The 13,368-nt window shown below is 50.7% G+C and overlaps 1 protein-coding gene across 4 annotated transcripts in view; it reads right to left on the bottom strand.

Moving 5' to 3' along the window:
* Lrrc43 (leucine rich repeat containing 43) overlaps nucleotides 1–12,495 on the bottom strand; it is a 20,877-nt gene extending 8,382 nt beyond the window's left edge. For 2 of the 4 annotated variants that reach the window (XM_021162695.1, XM_021162698.1), the window contains exons 1-7: nucleotides 12,332–12,495; nucleotides 9,363–9,623; nucleotides 7,518–7,628; nucleotides 4,981–5,120; nucleotides 2,450–2,688; nucleotides 1,690–1,901; nucleotides 790–1,103 (exon numbers count right to left, since the gene is read on the bottom strand). In XM_021162695.1, coding sequence (XP_021018354.1) covers nucleotides 790–1,103; nucleotides 1,690–1,901; nucleotides 2,450–2,688; nucleotides 4,981–5,120; nucleotides 7,518–7,628; nucleotides 9,363–9,623; nucleotides 12,332–12,475 — 1,421 coding nt within the window. In that variant the 5' untranslated portion in view covers nucleotides 12,476–12,495. The remainder of the gene's footprint in view (nucleotides 1–789; nucleotides 1,104–1,689; nucleotides 1,902–2,449; nucleotides 2,689–4,980; nucleotides 5,121–7,517; nucleotides 7,629–9,362; nucleotides 9,624–12,331) is intronic. The other 2 variants (XM_021162696.1, XM_021162697.1) reach the window with 2 other exon arrangements.
* Between the last annotated feature and the right edge of the window lie 873 nt (nucleotides 12,496–13,368).

The following is a 13,368-nucleotide window of genomic DNA, read 5'->3' as shown; positions in this document are numbered from 1 at the left end:
TCCTCTCCTCTCCTCTCCTCTCCTCTCCTCTCCTCTCCTCTCTTCCTCCTCTTCTCCCCTCCCCTCCCCCTCTCTCTCTCTCTATTTTTTTTAAGATTTATTTATTATTATTATACATAAGTACACTGTAGCTGTCTTCAGCAGCACCAAAAGAGGACGTCAGATCTCATTACAGATGGTTGTGAGCCACCATGTGGTTGCTGGGATTTGAACTCAGGACCTTCAGAAGAGCAGTCAATGCTCTTAACTGCAGAGCTATCTCTCCAGCCTCATGGTTTTGCTTTCAAAAGAAAGTTTCATTGTGTAATCCTAGCTGGTCTGGAACTCATTAAATAGCCATGCTGGTCTCCAACTTGAAATAATCCCCCTGCCACCTCTTCCTAAATGCTGGAATTGAAGGTCTGTACAACTCTGCTCAACTCCAAAGCTTAAAAACGAAATCAGCAGCCGGGCATGGTGGTGCATGCCTTTAATCCCAGCACTGTTGCCCTCTGTTGACAGGAAAGTCAACCTTTCAGAGAATTGCGGTTCCCCAGGCATGGGGGTGGGGTGGGGTGGGGTGGGGGGGTGGGGAGGGACTCAGTCGGACTAAGTGGAAGGTTAGGGCTTCAGAAAAGAAAGGTCTGTGGTTAAGCCCATACCTACCTCTAGCTCACAGCCTACAGGCTAGCTACTAGGAAGGCATTGGCTCTTTGTGGTTTGACCGATTTGATCAATGGAAGCTGCCAGGGGGCAGCCCTGGCTTGTAACCTTGGGTGTCCCATGCACCCTCCCAGCTACCTCCCTTACCCTGGAGATGGACAGAGCTGGACGTCTATCTTTGGCCGCAGCTTGGCCAGCTCTTCGGAAGAGTCAATTGACTGTGGCAGGGGCGCGGAGTGGATGGAAATGCTCGTCTCCGACTCGTCGACCTCTGTTATCCCAGACTCAACCGAGCCTTCTGCCATCTGACTCATCTCCTTCGCTATGAACTCAGACAGCTCCTTGGACATCTCCTCTGTCGAGCCTGGGTGAAACCTCTGACGGCCTCTGTGGCGGTGGCGGCCCTCTAAGGGATCCTCCTGTTGGTCTTCCTCATCTGTGCCAGAGAAATGCTTGTCGATCTGCCAGCAAAGACAGAACACGGGTTAGGCTGTTATCCCAATGAGTGTAGGCTGATGAGGGGAAGTGTCTGGGTGCTCTTCTGAGTCCCTGATGTTGGAGATGGGGACTCAGGGTCCTCTGCAGGCCAGGCAGGGGTTTTAGCACTAAGCTGCGCATCCCAGCCCTATGTGAACCGAAAGCACGGCCGGATGCACTAGCTTAGGATGAAGGAGGCAGAAACAAAGGCTGTCTGAACAGAGAACACTTCTCTGCCTGGGTGGTGTCCTTGGGGTTGGCCTGGGATGCAGAGGTTGGGCAGGGAACATGGTGAAAAATTTTCAAGTGGGGTCAGGTACAGAGCTGGGCGGAGTGGAACAACGTTCTGTGCTGCTTCCCTGCCAGGGTCAGTTGGAACAGGGACAGGAAGTGGGCATAGCTACGACTCGACCTGCCCAGGGAAAGGGCAAAACCCAAATCCCTGCATGGGGAGGGATACGATTCTATAAAGTCCTCCTTGGACCCTAAGAAGCCGCTCTGTGTGCGCACCAAAGCCGGCAGACTTGTGTAAGGTAGGTGCGCTCTGCTCCCGGGACTGGAAGGACATACCTCATCCAGAACGCTGTCATGACGTGTTGCCTCTACTAGCCCACTAACATTTCTTTCCTGGTCCTCATCTTCCACAAAGTCATAGGTCACGTAATAGCTGTAGCTGATGAAAGGGCCGTCAGGTCCCGGCTCCGGGTCCAAGATAGAGCTGTCCAGAACCCCTCTGACATTTCCAATTGTCACCACAAACTGGGCCTCACGTGCCAACAGGTCTGCAAGGAGTAATGCCAGGGCTGAGCGGCTGGGCTGGATGGAGACGTGGGTCACCCAGACGCCCACCCCAACCCCACCCCTAGAGTTAGAATCGAAGCTCTCTGCCAAGCTCTGTCAGAGGGACTAAAGGGTTAGCCAGTGGATGCTGCGAAGCCTTGTTTTACTATCTGTTAAATGGGGGTGTGAAGACGTATGGTGTAGAGAGAGAGAAAGAAAGTTCTGGGAGAGGACAAGACATCTGTGATGTCAGCTGGTGCCTGGGGCTGTAGGTACTGCCTGCCGGCACTGTGACTCAGACCTTCAAAAGGCTCTGATGCACCTTATACCAGGAGCCACAAGGGGGTGATCTCAGGCCATCATAGAAACAAGATTCACAAAGAACAGAAGATGCCCCCCCCCAATCCCTACCACAGGGGGTCCTCCACAGAAAAAGCCCAAACCAAGGTAGCTTTGTGGACCTGCCCAGGGTCAAGGCCAAATGGGAGCAGCTGGCTAGTTTCTAGGATGTGGGCAAAGGCAGAAGCTGGGGATGTGTAACTGTACCTACCACCGTGAATGTTGAGTCCCCGGAACTGGTGCTTCTCATTGGGAGACACGGTGATGTCGTCCAGCACACAAAGATGTGCCAGGCTGTCTATGGTAAAGCCGCGGTAGTAAGGCACCAGAGACAGTGGGTTCCCCTGCAGTACTAGGAGCCTCAGGTGCCTCAGGGTACTGAGCCCCAAGATCATGTTCTGCAGATCCGTCAAGTTGTTGAAGCCCAGGTCCAGGGAGACGAGTTGGGGCCTGTGAGGTTGGCCAAAATGGTTTAGAAGGTCAGTGAGCAGAGGGACAGCACGCTGACCACACACCTTGTTCTATCCTATTATCTCTTGAGCCTGCTTCTCCTTTCTCTCCTGAATACATACAGCCTGTATTCATGGACTCCCAGAGCCCTTCACGCCTCAGGGCCATCTCTGTACCTCTCTTTGGGTGAGCTATCAGCCTAGTGTGTGCCTCTAGATCACCCCCCACTGACATGCATGCTGCAAGCCACTGTAGGAGTGTGCATAAGGGAGTGAGGTGAGGATGCACCAGGGTGTGGCATCCAGACATATTGAGCTGGAAGTCTTTCTTCTATAATGGCCCGGTCATAGGGAGCTTATCAGCTCCTTTTTTTTTGACCAGTGGTTATCAACCTGTATGTTGAGACCTTTTTTGGAGTCTAGCAAACTTTCCCCAGGGATTGTATATCCTATATCCTGCATATCAGTTATTTATATAACAATTCATAACAGTAGCAAAGTTATAGTTACGAATCTTATGGTTGGGGGTGGGGTGGGGTTTTGGGCACCACAGCATGAAGAACTATTTTATGGGGTCACAGCAATAGAAGGTTAAGAACCACTGCTCTAGACGATATGAGAGAAGAAAGAGTGTGCTGGTGTGAGCCAATGAGATTGGCTGGGAAAGGTGAACCCTGAGGCCTCCAGTATAGAGAGCAAGACACAGGAAAAGGCAGAGCTCTGCCTGATGCTACAAACTACAGTGCAAGCTGACTTTAGCTCCAAGCACCAGGGAATCGCATTGCCTGTCATGGTCACGCCAGGGCTCTCCTTGAACCCACAGGCTGAACCCAGCCTCCCCACTCTCTCTCTCTTGCCCTCCTCTCTTCCAATGGCCTGTTCTGCTATGATGGCTACTGGCCAGTTCCCGAGACAGGGCAAGCAGAACACTGCAGGGATCATCGCAGGCCCTGCCTAATGTTATCTTATCTCAAGAGAACTGGAGGGCGCGGAGCGGATTCCCAGGAAAGAGTCTCCCTTCGAACCCTAGAGCAGTGAATGCTGCGTCTTTCACACGGGCTTTTTGTGAGATCCAGATCTGGCACGCAGCCCTAGGCTACGATATGATATGCATTCCAAAGCAAAAGCCAGCTCCTTGTCAGTGGCAGGAACCTAAGTTGGCTGTTCCGGGAAGACCTAGCTGCGGTTTCCTGTACGTCTTGTTTGCTGATAAGAAGGAGGGAATCCCGAGGAGACAGGATATGCAGATTGGCTGAGAACAGTCAAGAAGGGAGGGAGCCAGGAGGTCAGCCAGAGAGGGCCTTCTCCTGTCTATTGCACCTTTCATCTATCTCCAAGAGGGAGCATCCTTGAGATACTGGGGTGGGGTGAGGGAAAGAGGCTGCATATTGAGTTGGAGGCAAGCCTTGGCTACATTCGATTCTGTCTTAAAAAGAAAGGGGTAAAGGGGGAACCGGAAGCGGGGGTGGGGACAGAGGCACCGTAAAATACCCATGGGAATGCCCTCAGGTGACAGCTTCTCTCAGAGGCGGAGCTTCTGCTCAGCTCCCTGTGGTGCGACCTGAAGCCTTTTATAAATGGCCTTGGTCTCTTCTCATATTTCAGGGTTTTTTGTTTGTTTGTTTGTTTTTTGTTTTTTTGTTGTTGTTGTTGTTGTTTTGGCTTTTGAGACAGGGTTTCTCTGTATAGCCCTGGCTGTCCTGGAACTCCTGCGCCACCACACCCGGCCATATTTCAGGTTTTAAATGTCCCACTGTTAATCCACCAAGGAACCTCTGGGGGTGGGTGGGGAGATGCCCTGCAAAGCTGGAGGGGGGGATGTTCAGCAACAAGGGAGCACCCCAAGAGTCATCTCTAGGACAGTGGTTCTCAAGCCTGGGGTAAATTTGCCCCTTCAGAAGGCTTTGGGCACTGCCTGGAGATGTTGTGATTACAACAAGGAAAGGTAAGGGACAGGTAGAGGCGACTAGTATCTAACAGCTGGAAGCCGGTGTGCTGCTCAATGTCCCCCAGATGGAAAGTATGATACGAGGAAATGTCACAGAGCTAAGCTGAGGACCACCCCCACCCCACCGCCCATAAAGTGCAGATCACAGGCATCCCCACCAGCCCCTGGCGTCCCTGGCCTTCCTGGAGCTTCGGTGAGATATTGTGACTGAGGGTCACAAAGCACAGGGTGGGTTAGCAGCCCTGTAGCGGTTATGGAAAAAGCAGAGCCAAGCCCTCCTCCTCCCTCGTCAAGCCACACCCACCACCCGTGGCCCCCTCCTTTTGCCCATGCCCCCCAAGTTACCAGTTGTGGGAGGTGACATACAGACTCTCCAAAGGGCCCAGCAATTTGTTGTGGCCTAGCCCCAGGTGCTGCAGCCTTGGGGGCGGGGCTGAGCACAGACACTCCATGCTGGCGATCAAATTGCCATAGAGCTCCAGCACCTGAGGGAGACAGCAGTGATGGCGACTGGAGAGGGGGTTGGCTCACTCACCACAGCGCTCCCCCCGCCCCCCCACCCCCCGCCAGAAACGCAGGAAGGGAGTTTGAGTTGCCTGGGTGCCATCCCTAGCGTGGTACCAGTGTGGTGGACTGGTCCTTAATCCCTATCTCTGAGAGGAGGAGACCGGAGTACAAAGGGTTCAAGATCATCTTTGACTACATAGTAAGTCTGAAACCGAGCTGGGATACATGAGACAATGTCAAAAAAAGGGAGGGAGGGAGGGAGGGAGGAAGGAAGGAAGGAAGGAAGGAAGGAAGGAAGGAAGGAAGGAAGGAAGGAGAAAGAGAGAGAGAAACAGAGGAAAAAGAAAAAGGAAAAAGGTGTGGAGGTGGGGTTAGGAGTGGGGTTAGAAGGGGAGTGCAGAGAACTGATAAAGGCACTTCCTGCACAAGCTGGGTGATCCGAGTTCAATTCCCAAATCCCAAGGTGGAAGGAGAGAACCAATGCCTAACACAGCTGTTCTCTGATCCACCTGTGTACCATGGCACACGGGACCCCCATACACACACACACACACACACACACACACACAAAATAATAAAACTTAAAATTAAAAAAAAATTTAGTGTAGGAAGAGTGAGTAAGGTGCCAGGTACTTAGAACCCCAGCACTCAGCATCTTGAAACAGAAGGCTCTCAAGTTCCTGGTTAGCTTGGGCTACTGCGAGTCAGCCTAGGCTACACAGCAACACCTTGTCTCTGGTGGAGCAGGAAGAACAGGCTGCAGCAAAGGGGAAGAGTTCCTTACAGCTGGGGGGTGGGGTGGGGAGGGGTGGAGGGGGGGTCAGTGTCTTGTTGTACTGTGTTTTGTTTTTGTTTTTGTTTTGTTTTTTGAGACAGGGTTTCTCTGTGTAGCCCTGGCTGTCCTGGAACTCACTCTGTAGACCAGGCTGGCCTAGAACTCAGAAATCTGCCTGCCTCTGCCTCCCGAGTGCTGGGATTAAAGGCATGTGCCACCACTGCCTGGCTTACCTTCGTCCCCCTCTCTCCATGGCAACACACAGGGATGGATGGACGTGGACCCAGGCATAAGGCCTGGCTCAGTGGCACCCTTTCCTTTGCTTGTACTTCGTGCTTAAGGCCCATGGGGTGCCCTCCTGAGCATGGATGGTATGGAGACTGCTAAGTCAGCTGCTCTCAGGGCTGAACTTCAGCGGTGGTCATTTTGATCCACTCAGCTAAAGACTCAACATAGAGTATGGTCTACCCTTTTTATCTGGTTAGTGTGTGTGTGAGTGTGCTTATATATGTGTACATGTGTGTGTGTGTATCTGTGTATGTGTGCGTGTCTGTGTGTATGGGCATGCAAGCGTGTGTAGGGAAGCCAGAAGATAGCCTCAGCTTCCTTAGAATCTACTTTCCTTGTTTGTTTGTTTTTGTTGTTGTTGTTTTGTTTTGTTTTGTTTTAGATAATCTTCAGCTGACCTGGAACTTCCCATGTAGACAGGCTGGCTGGCCAGAGAGTCTCAACAATCCCCCTGCCTCTGCCTCCCCAACGCTGAGATATAAAGCACACCCTACATCGTCCAGCTTTTTTCAAGTCTTCATGCTTTTGAGGCTGTCCGCTCACTGACTGAGTCTGCTCACTGCCCTAGCCCCTCACCTAGTGTTTTAACTGTTTAACATATGCAGATTCGCCATTTCAAGTATTTCACAGTGACAACTACCATGTCACCTCAAACAGATATCTGGGGGAAAAAAAAAGAAAGGAAGGAAGCAGGGAGGAAGGGAGGGAGAAAGGGAGGGAGAGAGGGAGGGAGGGAGGGGAGGAGAGGGGAGAGGGGGAGGGAAGAAGGAAGGGAAAAGGGAAGACCACCAAGCAGTAAATTCTCTTGGTCCTTCCTGGCCCCTGTGACTTCTCCTAGCTTTTGTCTCTGTGGACTTTCCCCTTCTGCATATCTCACAAAGTGCAATTTTACGTAAGTCTGTCTCCCTTTTTAAAGTCTGTCTGCCTTCTTTCTCTAGTGCGATATTTTCTAGGTGACTCTCACAATGCCCTGCCTTGTTTATACATGAGCAATATTCCACTGCAGGGAGAGACCCCACTTGGCTGATCTGCTCATCAGGCATGGTATTAGGTCATTGTCACTCTCTGGCTGTTGTGACTAGGAGCGCTGTGAACACTGGTAAACAGAGCCTGCTGCAGTCCTTCAGTTCTTGTGGGCAAATACCATGGGAAGAAGGGAATGGCCGAGTCCAAGAGGATCATGCGACATTTTAAGGCACATGGTCTGTGTTCTAAAAGCCAGGGAGGGGCTGGGTCTTAGCACACAGCCACCCTTGCCAGAGCTGTGTGGGCCAGGCTAGGGGCAGGACCAGGACTCAAGCAGAACACGCACCTTCAATGTCCGGGGCAGATTGTTGGCATCGATTTCCTCGATTTTATTGGCACTCAGGACCAACTCCTCCAGCTTTAGAAATTTCAAGAGGTCTTTATCCACCAGACTCACCTGCAAGGAAAGGAAGGGAAACTGAGGACTCTGGTGAGCCAGGCAGCACTGCAACAGAAAAGCACGCTCATATCTGGGAAGGTCACAGCTGTGTTAGCTACTGTTCTGCTGCTGGGGCAAAGCGCCATGACAAGGCGACTCCAGGAAGCGTTTATTTTGGCTTATGGTTGCAGATGGCGAGATGTCCTGCAATTGGTGAGATGTCTGTAGGGAAGGGGAAGGCGTGGAAGCAGGGACGCTAACACTCCAACCACACACAGGAAGCAGCGAGAACAAGGATACTTCCTCCAGCAAAGCTGCACCTCCCGAAGGTTCCATAGCCTCCCTCGAAAACTGGGGAACCTCAGGTGTCTGGGGGTGGGGGGCGTCTCTCAGTCAAAGCAGCACAACTGTGCATCCATTTTGAGCTAAGTTCCAGGTCCAGCAACCTCATATCACCCCCCTTCTATGCCGTCACCCACACGGTTCTAAAGGGTTTAAGGGCCTCCTCCAGCCCTGCCCTGACTCTAAAGGCAAGCTTTGGATCTCCAGCATAGCGTCCTGTGTCCTCCTGGTGTGTTGGATTATAGGACTCTTGGGAAAACAAGAATCCTTTCTCCTCTCTACCACAGCCACCTGAGCCCCTGCAGTCTCAGAGTCACCTCTGCTACTTTAGCTCTAGGTGGGACTGAGAAGTCAGGCTTGTACAGATCCCTCTGAGGACTCAGAGCCAAACAAAAGGATGTGGTAAGTGATGTAGGGAGGTGTGGATGAGGAGGGCAGTGTTGTTCTATACGCAACTCTATGAACACATCACACTCATCAACATGAGCTCCAGGAAGCCACTCTGAGGGCTCTTGGCGCTTCCTGTTAAATTTTACATCTGCCCTAGAAAATCCTGTAACCGTTAGCCTGCCTGGTCTTCCAGACTTACTCCGGCTTCCTCATCACTTTACTCGTGAATCTCAGTTTTCCTGCGGCTCCAAGGACATCAGAAGCCCTTCCTACCTGGCCTTCCCTTTCCTACAGTGACCAAGTCTACTAGGTTGCTTAGGACTGGGAGGAAAGGTGAGTGTTCATATTAATATGACAGCTTTTCAAAAACAGACCTCCTTGATGTTAGCTGGCCCTCCCCAGGCCTTCCCTTCACACTTTAAAGTAAAAAGAAACACTAGAGATTCTTTGAAAGGAGGGGGCCGAGGGTGTGCAAGGAGCCAGCCATAGCAGATACAGAACTGACCTCCTCCTCAGAGAGAGAGAGAGAGAGAGAGAGAGAGAGAGAGAGAGAGAACAATTTATAATTATCAAATTATAGCAGATTTTCCAGGCACTCATAAAGATTGCATTTGATCTCCTCCACCTCCTTCATCCTTTCTAAGACAATCGTATGCAACCAATGCCCATTCTATGGTTGAATACATTAAGACTCAAGAGCATCTAAGAGTGAGTTCTGAGATTCCTAACTGTGGAAGAAGAGGACCAAGGGGTCCAATGGAGGATTGAAAGAAAGTACGACTGACTTAAAAAATCAATGATACAATAGAGCCAGATGTATAAAAGTTGAGGGGGAGGGTCTTAGATAGATACACTTAGCACTTAAAGCGAGCAGAATGCATAGAGACAAATACTTATCTAGGACTAAAAAAAAAAGAGAGAGAGAGACACACACACAGACAGACAGTCATGGAGGTTCTCCTGCTGTCCCAGCATGGGCTCACCCAGCTGTGCTCTTCCTTCCAGCGAGCACACACTTACCCCCTTGTTCACCACCCGCAGGGACCGGAAGTAGGAGTAGAAGAAAGTGTCTTTGATCATCAGTGGATTCTGGATGGCCAGTTCCCTCAGGAAACGGTCCTCCGCGCTGGCATCCTTCAGCATAGCCCAAGGAGAGTGGTTGCTGCGCACCAGGCCCAGCAGGGCCTCCATGGTCTCCTCCTCGGGAACCAGCGTCTCCTCCTCCTTGGGTACCAATTCCCTCCAGGCTCGGCATTTTTGAGGAAGAAAGCGTGACTTATTCTGCAGAGGTAGAGAGGGAAGCCACCACACATTTATTTATTGATTGTGTTGTGCCTGGGTGTGGGTAGACGTGTACTCACCACAGCAAGTGCATGTCGAGCTCTCTGTATCAGAATGGGTTCTGGGTTCTCTAGAGGAACAGAAATTATAGAATATGGAAATACACACACACACACACACACACACACACACACACACACGCACACACACCAGGCTAAAGGGGATTTGTTAGAATGTTTCTTAGCATGGATTATAGGCTGTGGTCCAACCACTCCAACAATGGCTGTCTACCAATGGAAGGACCAAGAACCCAGTGATTCAGTCTACAAGGCTGGATGTCTCAGCTAGTCTTTGGTATAAGCCAGAAGCCTGAAGAAGCAGGCTCTAATGCCAGTGAAGGAATGGACTTGCCAGCGAGAGCCAGCAGGCAAAAAGAGCTAGCTTCCTTCTTCCGTGACCTTTATATAGGCTGTCACCAGAAAGTATGGCCAAGATAAAGGTAGAATGTGACACCTCATAAGATCTGAATTAAAAGTGGGTCTTCTCCCTTCCAATGACTTAAGAAAAAAAAAATCCCTCACAGATATGCTCAGCCACTTGGATTTTAGTTAATTCCAGATACAGTCGAATTGACAACCAGGAATAGCCATCACAGGCTCAGAAGCCAATGTGCAGGGATTGGCCCTCACCTACTACCAAGTGTTTCCCAGGGATCAAACTCAGATCACTGGGATTAACAATAAGAGCCTTTTCACACTGAGCCATCTCACTGGATGGGGCTGTCTGTTTGAGACAGCGTCTTAAGTGGATCAGGCTGGTTTTGAACTCGCTGAGTAGCTGATGATTACCTCGAAGCCCTTGATCATCCTGCTTCCACCTTCCAAGCTCAGGGACTACAGGCATGCAGTGCTACGCTGGGTGGGATGGATGTGATATGAGCAGGAGCTCAAACCTAGGGCTTTTTGAATGCTAGAAAAGACTCGGCCAGCTGAGCGACACACCTGGCATACGCTAATCATTTGTGGGGGCAGAGTTTCCCTATGTGGGATAGGCTGGCTTTGAACTCTCAGCCTCCCAAGTGTCATTAACATATAGCAAGACACAGAATAGTTCAAAAAACCAGGTTCCTGGGCTGGTGAGATGGCTTGGTGGGTAAGAGCACTGACTGCTCTTCTGAAGGTCCTGAGTTCAAATCCCAGCAACCACATGGCTTACAACCACCCATATGAGATCTGACGACTCCTGGTGCATCTGAAGACAACTACAGTGTACTTATTTATAATAAATAAATCTTAAAAAAGAAAGAAAGAGAGAAAAACCAGGCTCCTGTTTCCACTTTCCTCTGGAGTTGGGAACATTCAACATCCAAAACAAAACAGACTGTCAGGCTGAAGACGTAAAGAGTCTTTGCAGCTCCTCCTGAAGCCCCAAGTTCAGTTCCCAGCACCTGAACTTCTGGCTTCAGAAGATCCAACGTGCTCTTCTGGCCTTGAGAGTCCCTGCCCTAACATGCACGGACCCAAACAGAGACACATCATTAAAAATAATGTAATCAATCTTTTAAAAATAAATTAAAAAGGAGATTGCGTTTTGACCCAGCACCTATATAGCTGTGTACAGGAAGGAGGCTTGGTGGGCAATCTGGTTAAGTGAGACTTCACAGAGGGAAGGCTTCCCGAAGATGCGGCAAGGTGAACCTCTCTCCCTAGATATACCCTTGGAGCTGTAAGTTCTAAAACTTAGCACAGTGACTTGCACAGAGTAGCCATTCAGCCTGCACCTGTGGCCTAAATGAATGGAGCGCTTTCCTGATGGGGACCTATATGCCTCTACAGGGGGAAGGACTGTTTTTCTGTTTTACTTAGTGTAGAGGGAGGGGAGCCACAACCGACAGCCAACACCATCATGCTAGTTCTAGCCTCTCTGGACACATTTGATGGGCCTCTAAATCTAATCCTACACTGTGCACCCAGATGAGGACAGCGTTTCCTCTGCGTTCTGAGTAGGAAGAGTGTACAAGCTGAAGTAATAGGAAAAGTGACCTTCGTGCCCTGTTGGACCAGATGTTTTCCCCAGGTGTGCTGGCTATGCCTTGGCTGTATTTCTCTGTCTCCCCTCAGCCTGGAAGCAGGGCAGAGGTTGTGCAGCGCCTTAGGCTTCCTGAGTCCAGCACAGCTGCAGGAGGGGCAGGAGACCTTTCCCACATGAGACCTCAGAACGGTGAAAGCTAGCCCTGTGGCCCCAGAACACCAGAAAACAACATTTTCTCCACCTCTCATGAGGGGCTACAGAGCAAACTGTTCAAGACCAAAGCTCTTTAAGTCTCAGGGAAGCCTGACATCTGGAGCTTGGTCAACCAGCTGTTGTAGGCTAGCATGAGGTCAAAGGTCAGCCTGATGTGCTGATCAGTCCATTCCGGGTGGGTTCCCTCACGACAAGGTGGGCACTTGGTACCTGCATTCTTTCAATGTTCCAGCCTCCAGAGTCCACCCCAACCCTCAAATCAGCCAGTGATGAAATGACCACGTCCAAACTTCCCTTCGGGCCTCAAACTTGTATGTGAGCATCTACTGACCCCTAGGCAGCCCAGCTCCCAGCTAGGTACCACCTACTTTAGTACATTCCCTGCGGGTATTCTGGTCCAGTCCCAGCTCCGCCCCTGCTGGATCCTTCCCTTCTTAGTCCCCCTCCCCCGTGGGGGCACGCACCCAGCTCCCGATGCCACACGGGAATTCGCGCAGACACAACTTCCGCAGGTGCTCACACACAGCCGTGCTCAAGGTCCCCGGTACACCCTCGCCCTCGCCCTCTGTCTGCCTGTAGTCGCTAGTGCTGGACTCACTGGTCTCCATGCTGTGCGAGGACCGGCTCGTTGCTAGGCAACGGCCAGACGCGTTACCCTGGGTGCGTGGAAGCCAACTTCCTCAGTATCAGAGACCCCCAGCTAAGCTCCTACCAGGCTGGCTGAGGTACCTTGCAAAAACAAGTGGTGGACGCCTCTTAGAATAATCTTGATTGTCTGTACAAAGTGCTGACTGTTGTTCCCATTTGGCAGCTCTAAAGAAAAATTAGTCCAATGTTAAGCATTTTAAGACTCCAATTAGAGGATCATCCAGTCTTATCTTGCCATCCCTTGTAGCTCCGCCACACAGCAGGGGTCCCTACCTGTGGTTTGTGAAATTAATGGGAGATGACTCCTAACTGGAAATGTAACAAGATGTATGGTTTTGGGTACCATACGACTCACTCACTCCAAGGCACAAATCGTGATTTTTTTTTTTTTTTTTTTGGTTTATATCTACAGTGCAACTGTAATCTGGGTTTTACCAGTGATCTAATCATTTCCCCTCAACTTAAAAACCAGGAAGCAAAGCCCAGTGTAGTAGCACACACCTTTAATCCCAGCACTTAGGAAGCAGAGGCAGGCAGATCTCTGAGTTCCAGATCAGCCTGGTCTACAGAGTGAGTTTCAGGACAGCCAGGGCTATGCACAGAAACCCTGTCTTGGGGAAAAAACAAAGCAAAACACAAAGCAAACACCACTGCATCATCTGCTTATCCAACGACAAACAGTGATGCACTTTGTACACCTATGCATTTAACTTCCTCCGGGGGTAGGAAGGATCTGTTCTTTACATCTTCTCACTTATGATGTCATCCCAGGCTGGTCTTAGACTCCCTAGAGAGCCACGAAGGACCTTGATCTGATCCTTCTGCTTCTGCCTCCTGACTGCTGGGGCTCCAA

The sequence above is a fragment of the Mus caroli genome, chromosome 5 (assembly GCF_900094665.2).
Source record: "Mus caroli chromosome 5, CAROLI_EIJ_v1.1, whole genome shotgun sequence".
Taxonomy (NCBI): Eukaryota; Metazoa; Chordata; class Mammalia; order Rodentia; family Muridae; genus Mus; species Mus caroli.
This window is presented reverse-complemented; position numbering and strand designations above follow the sequence as displayed.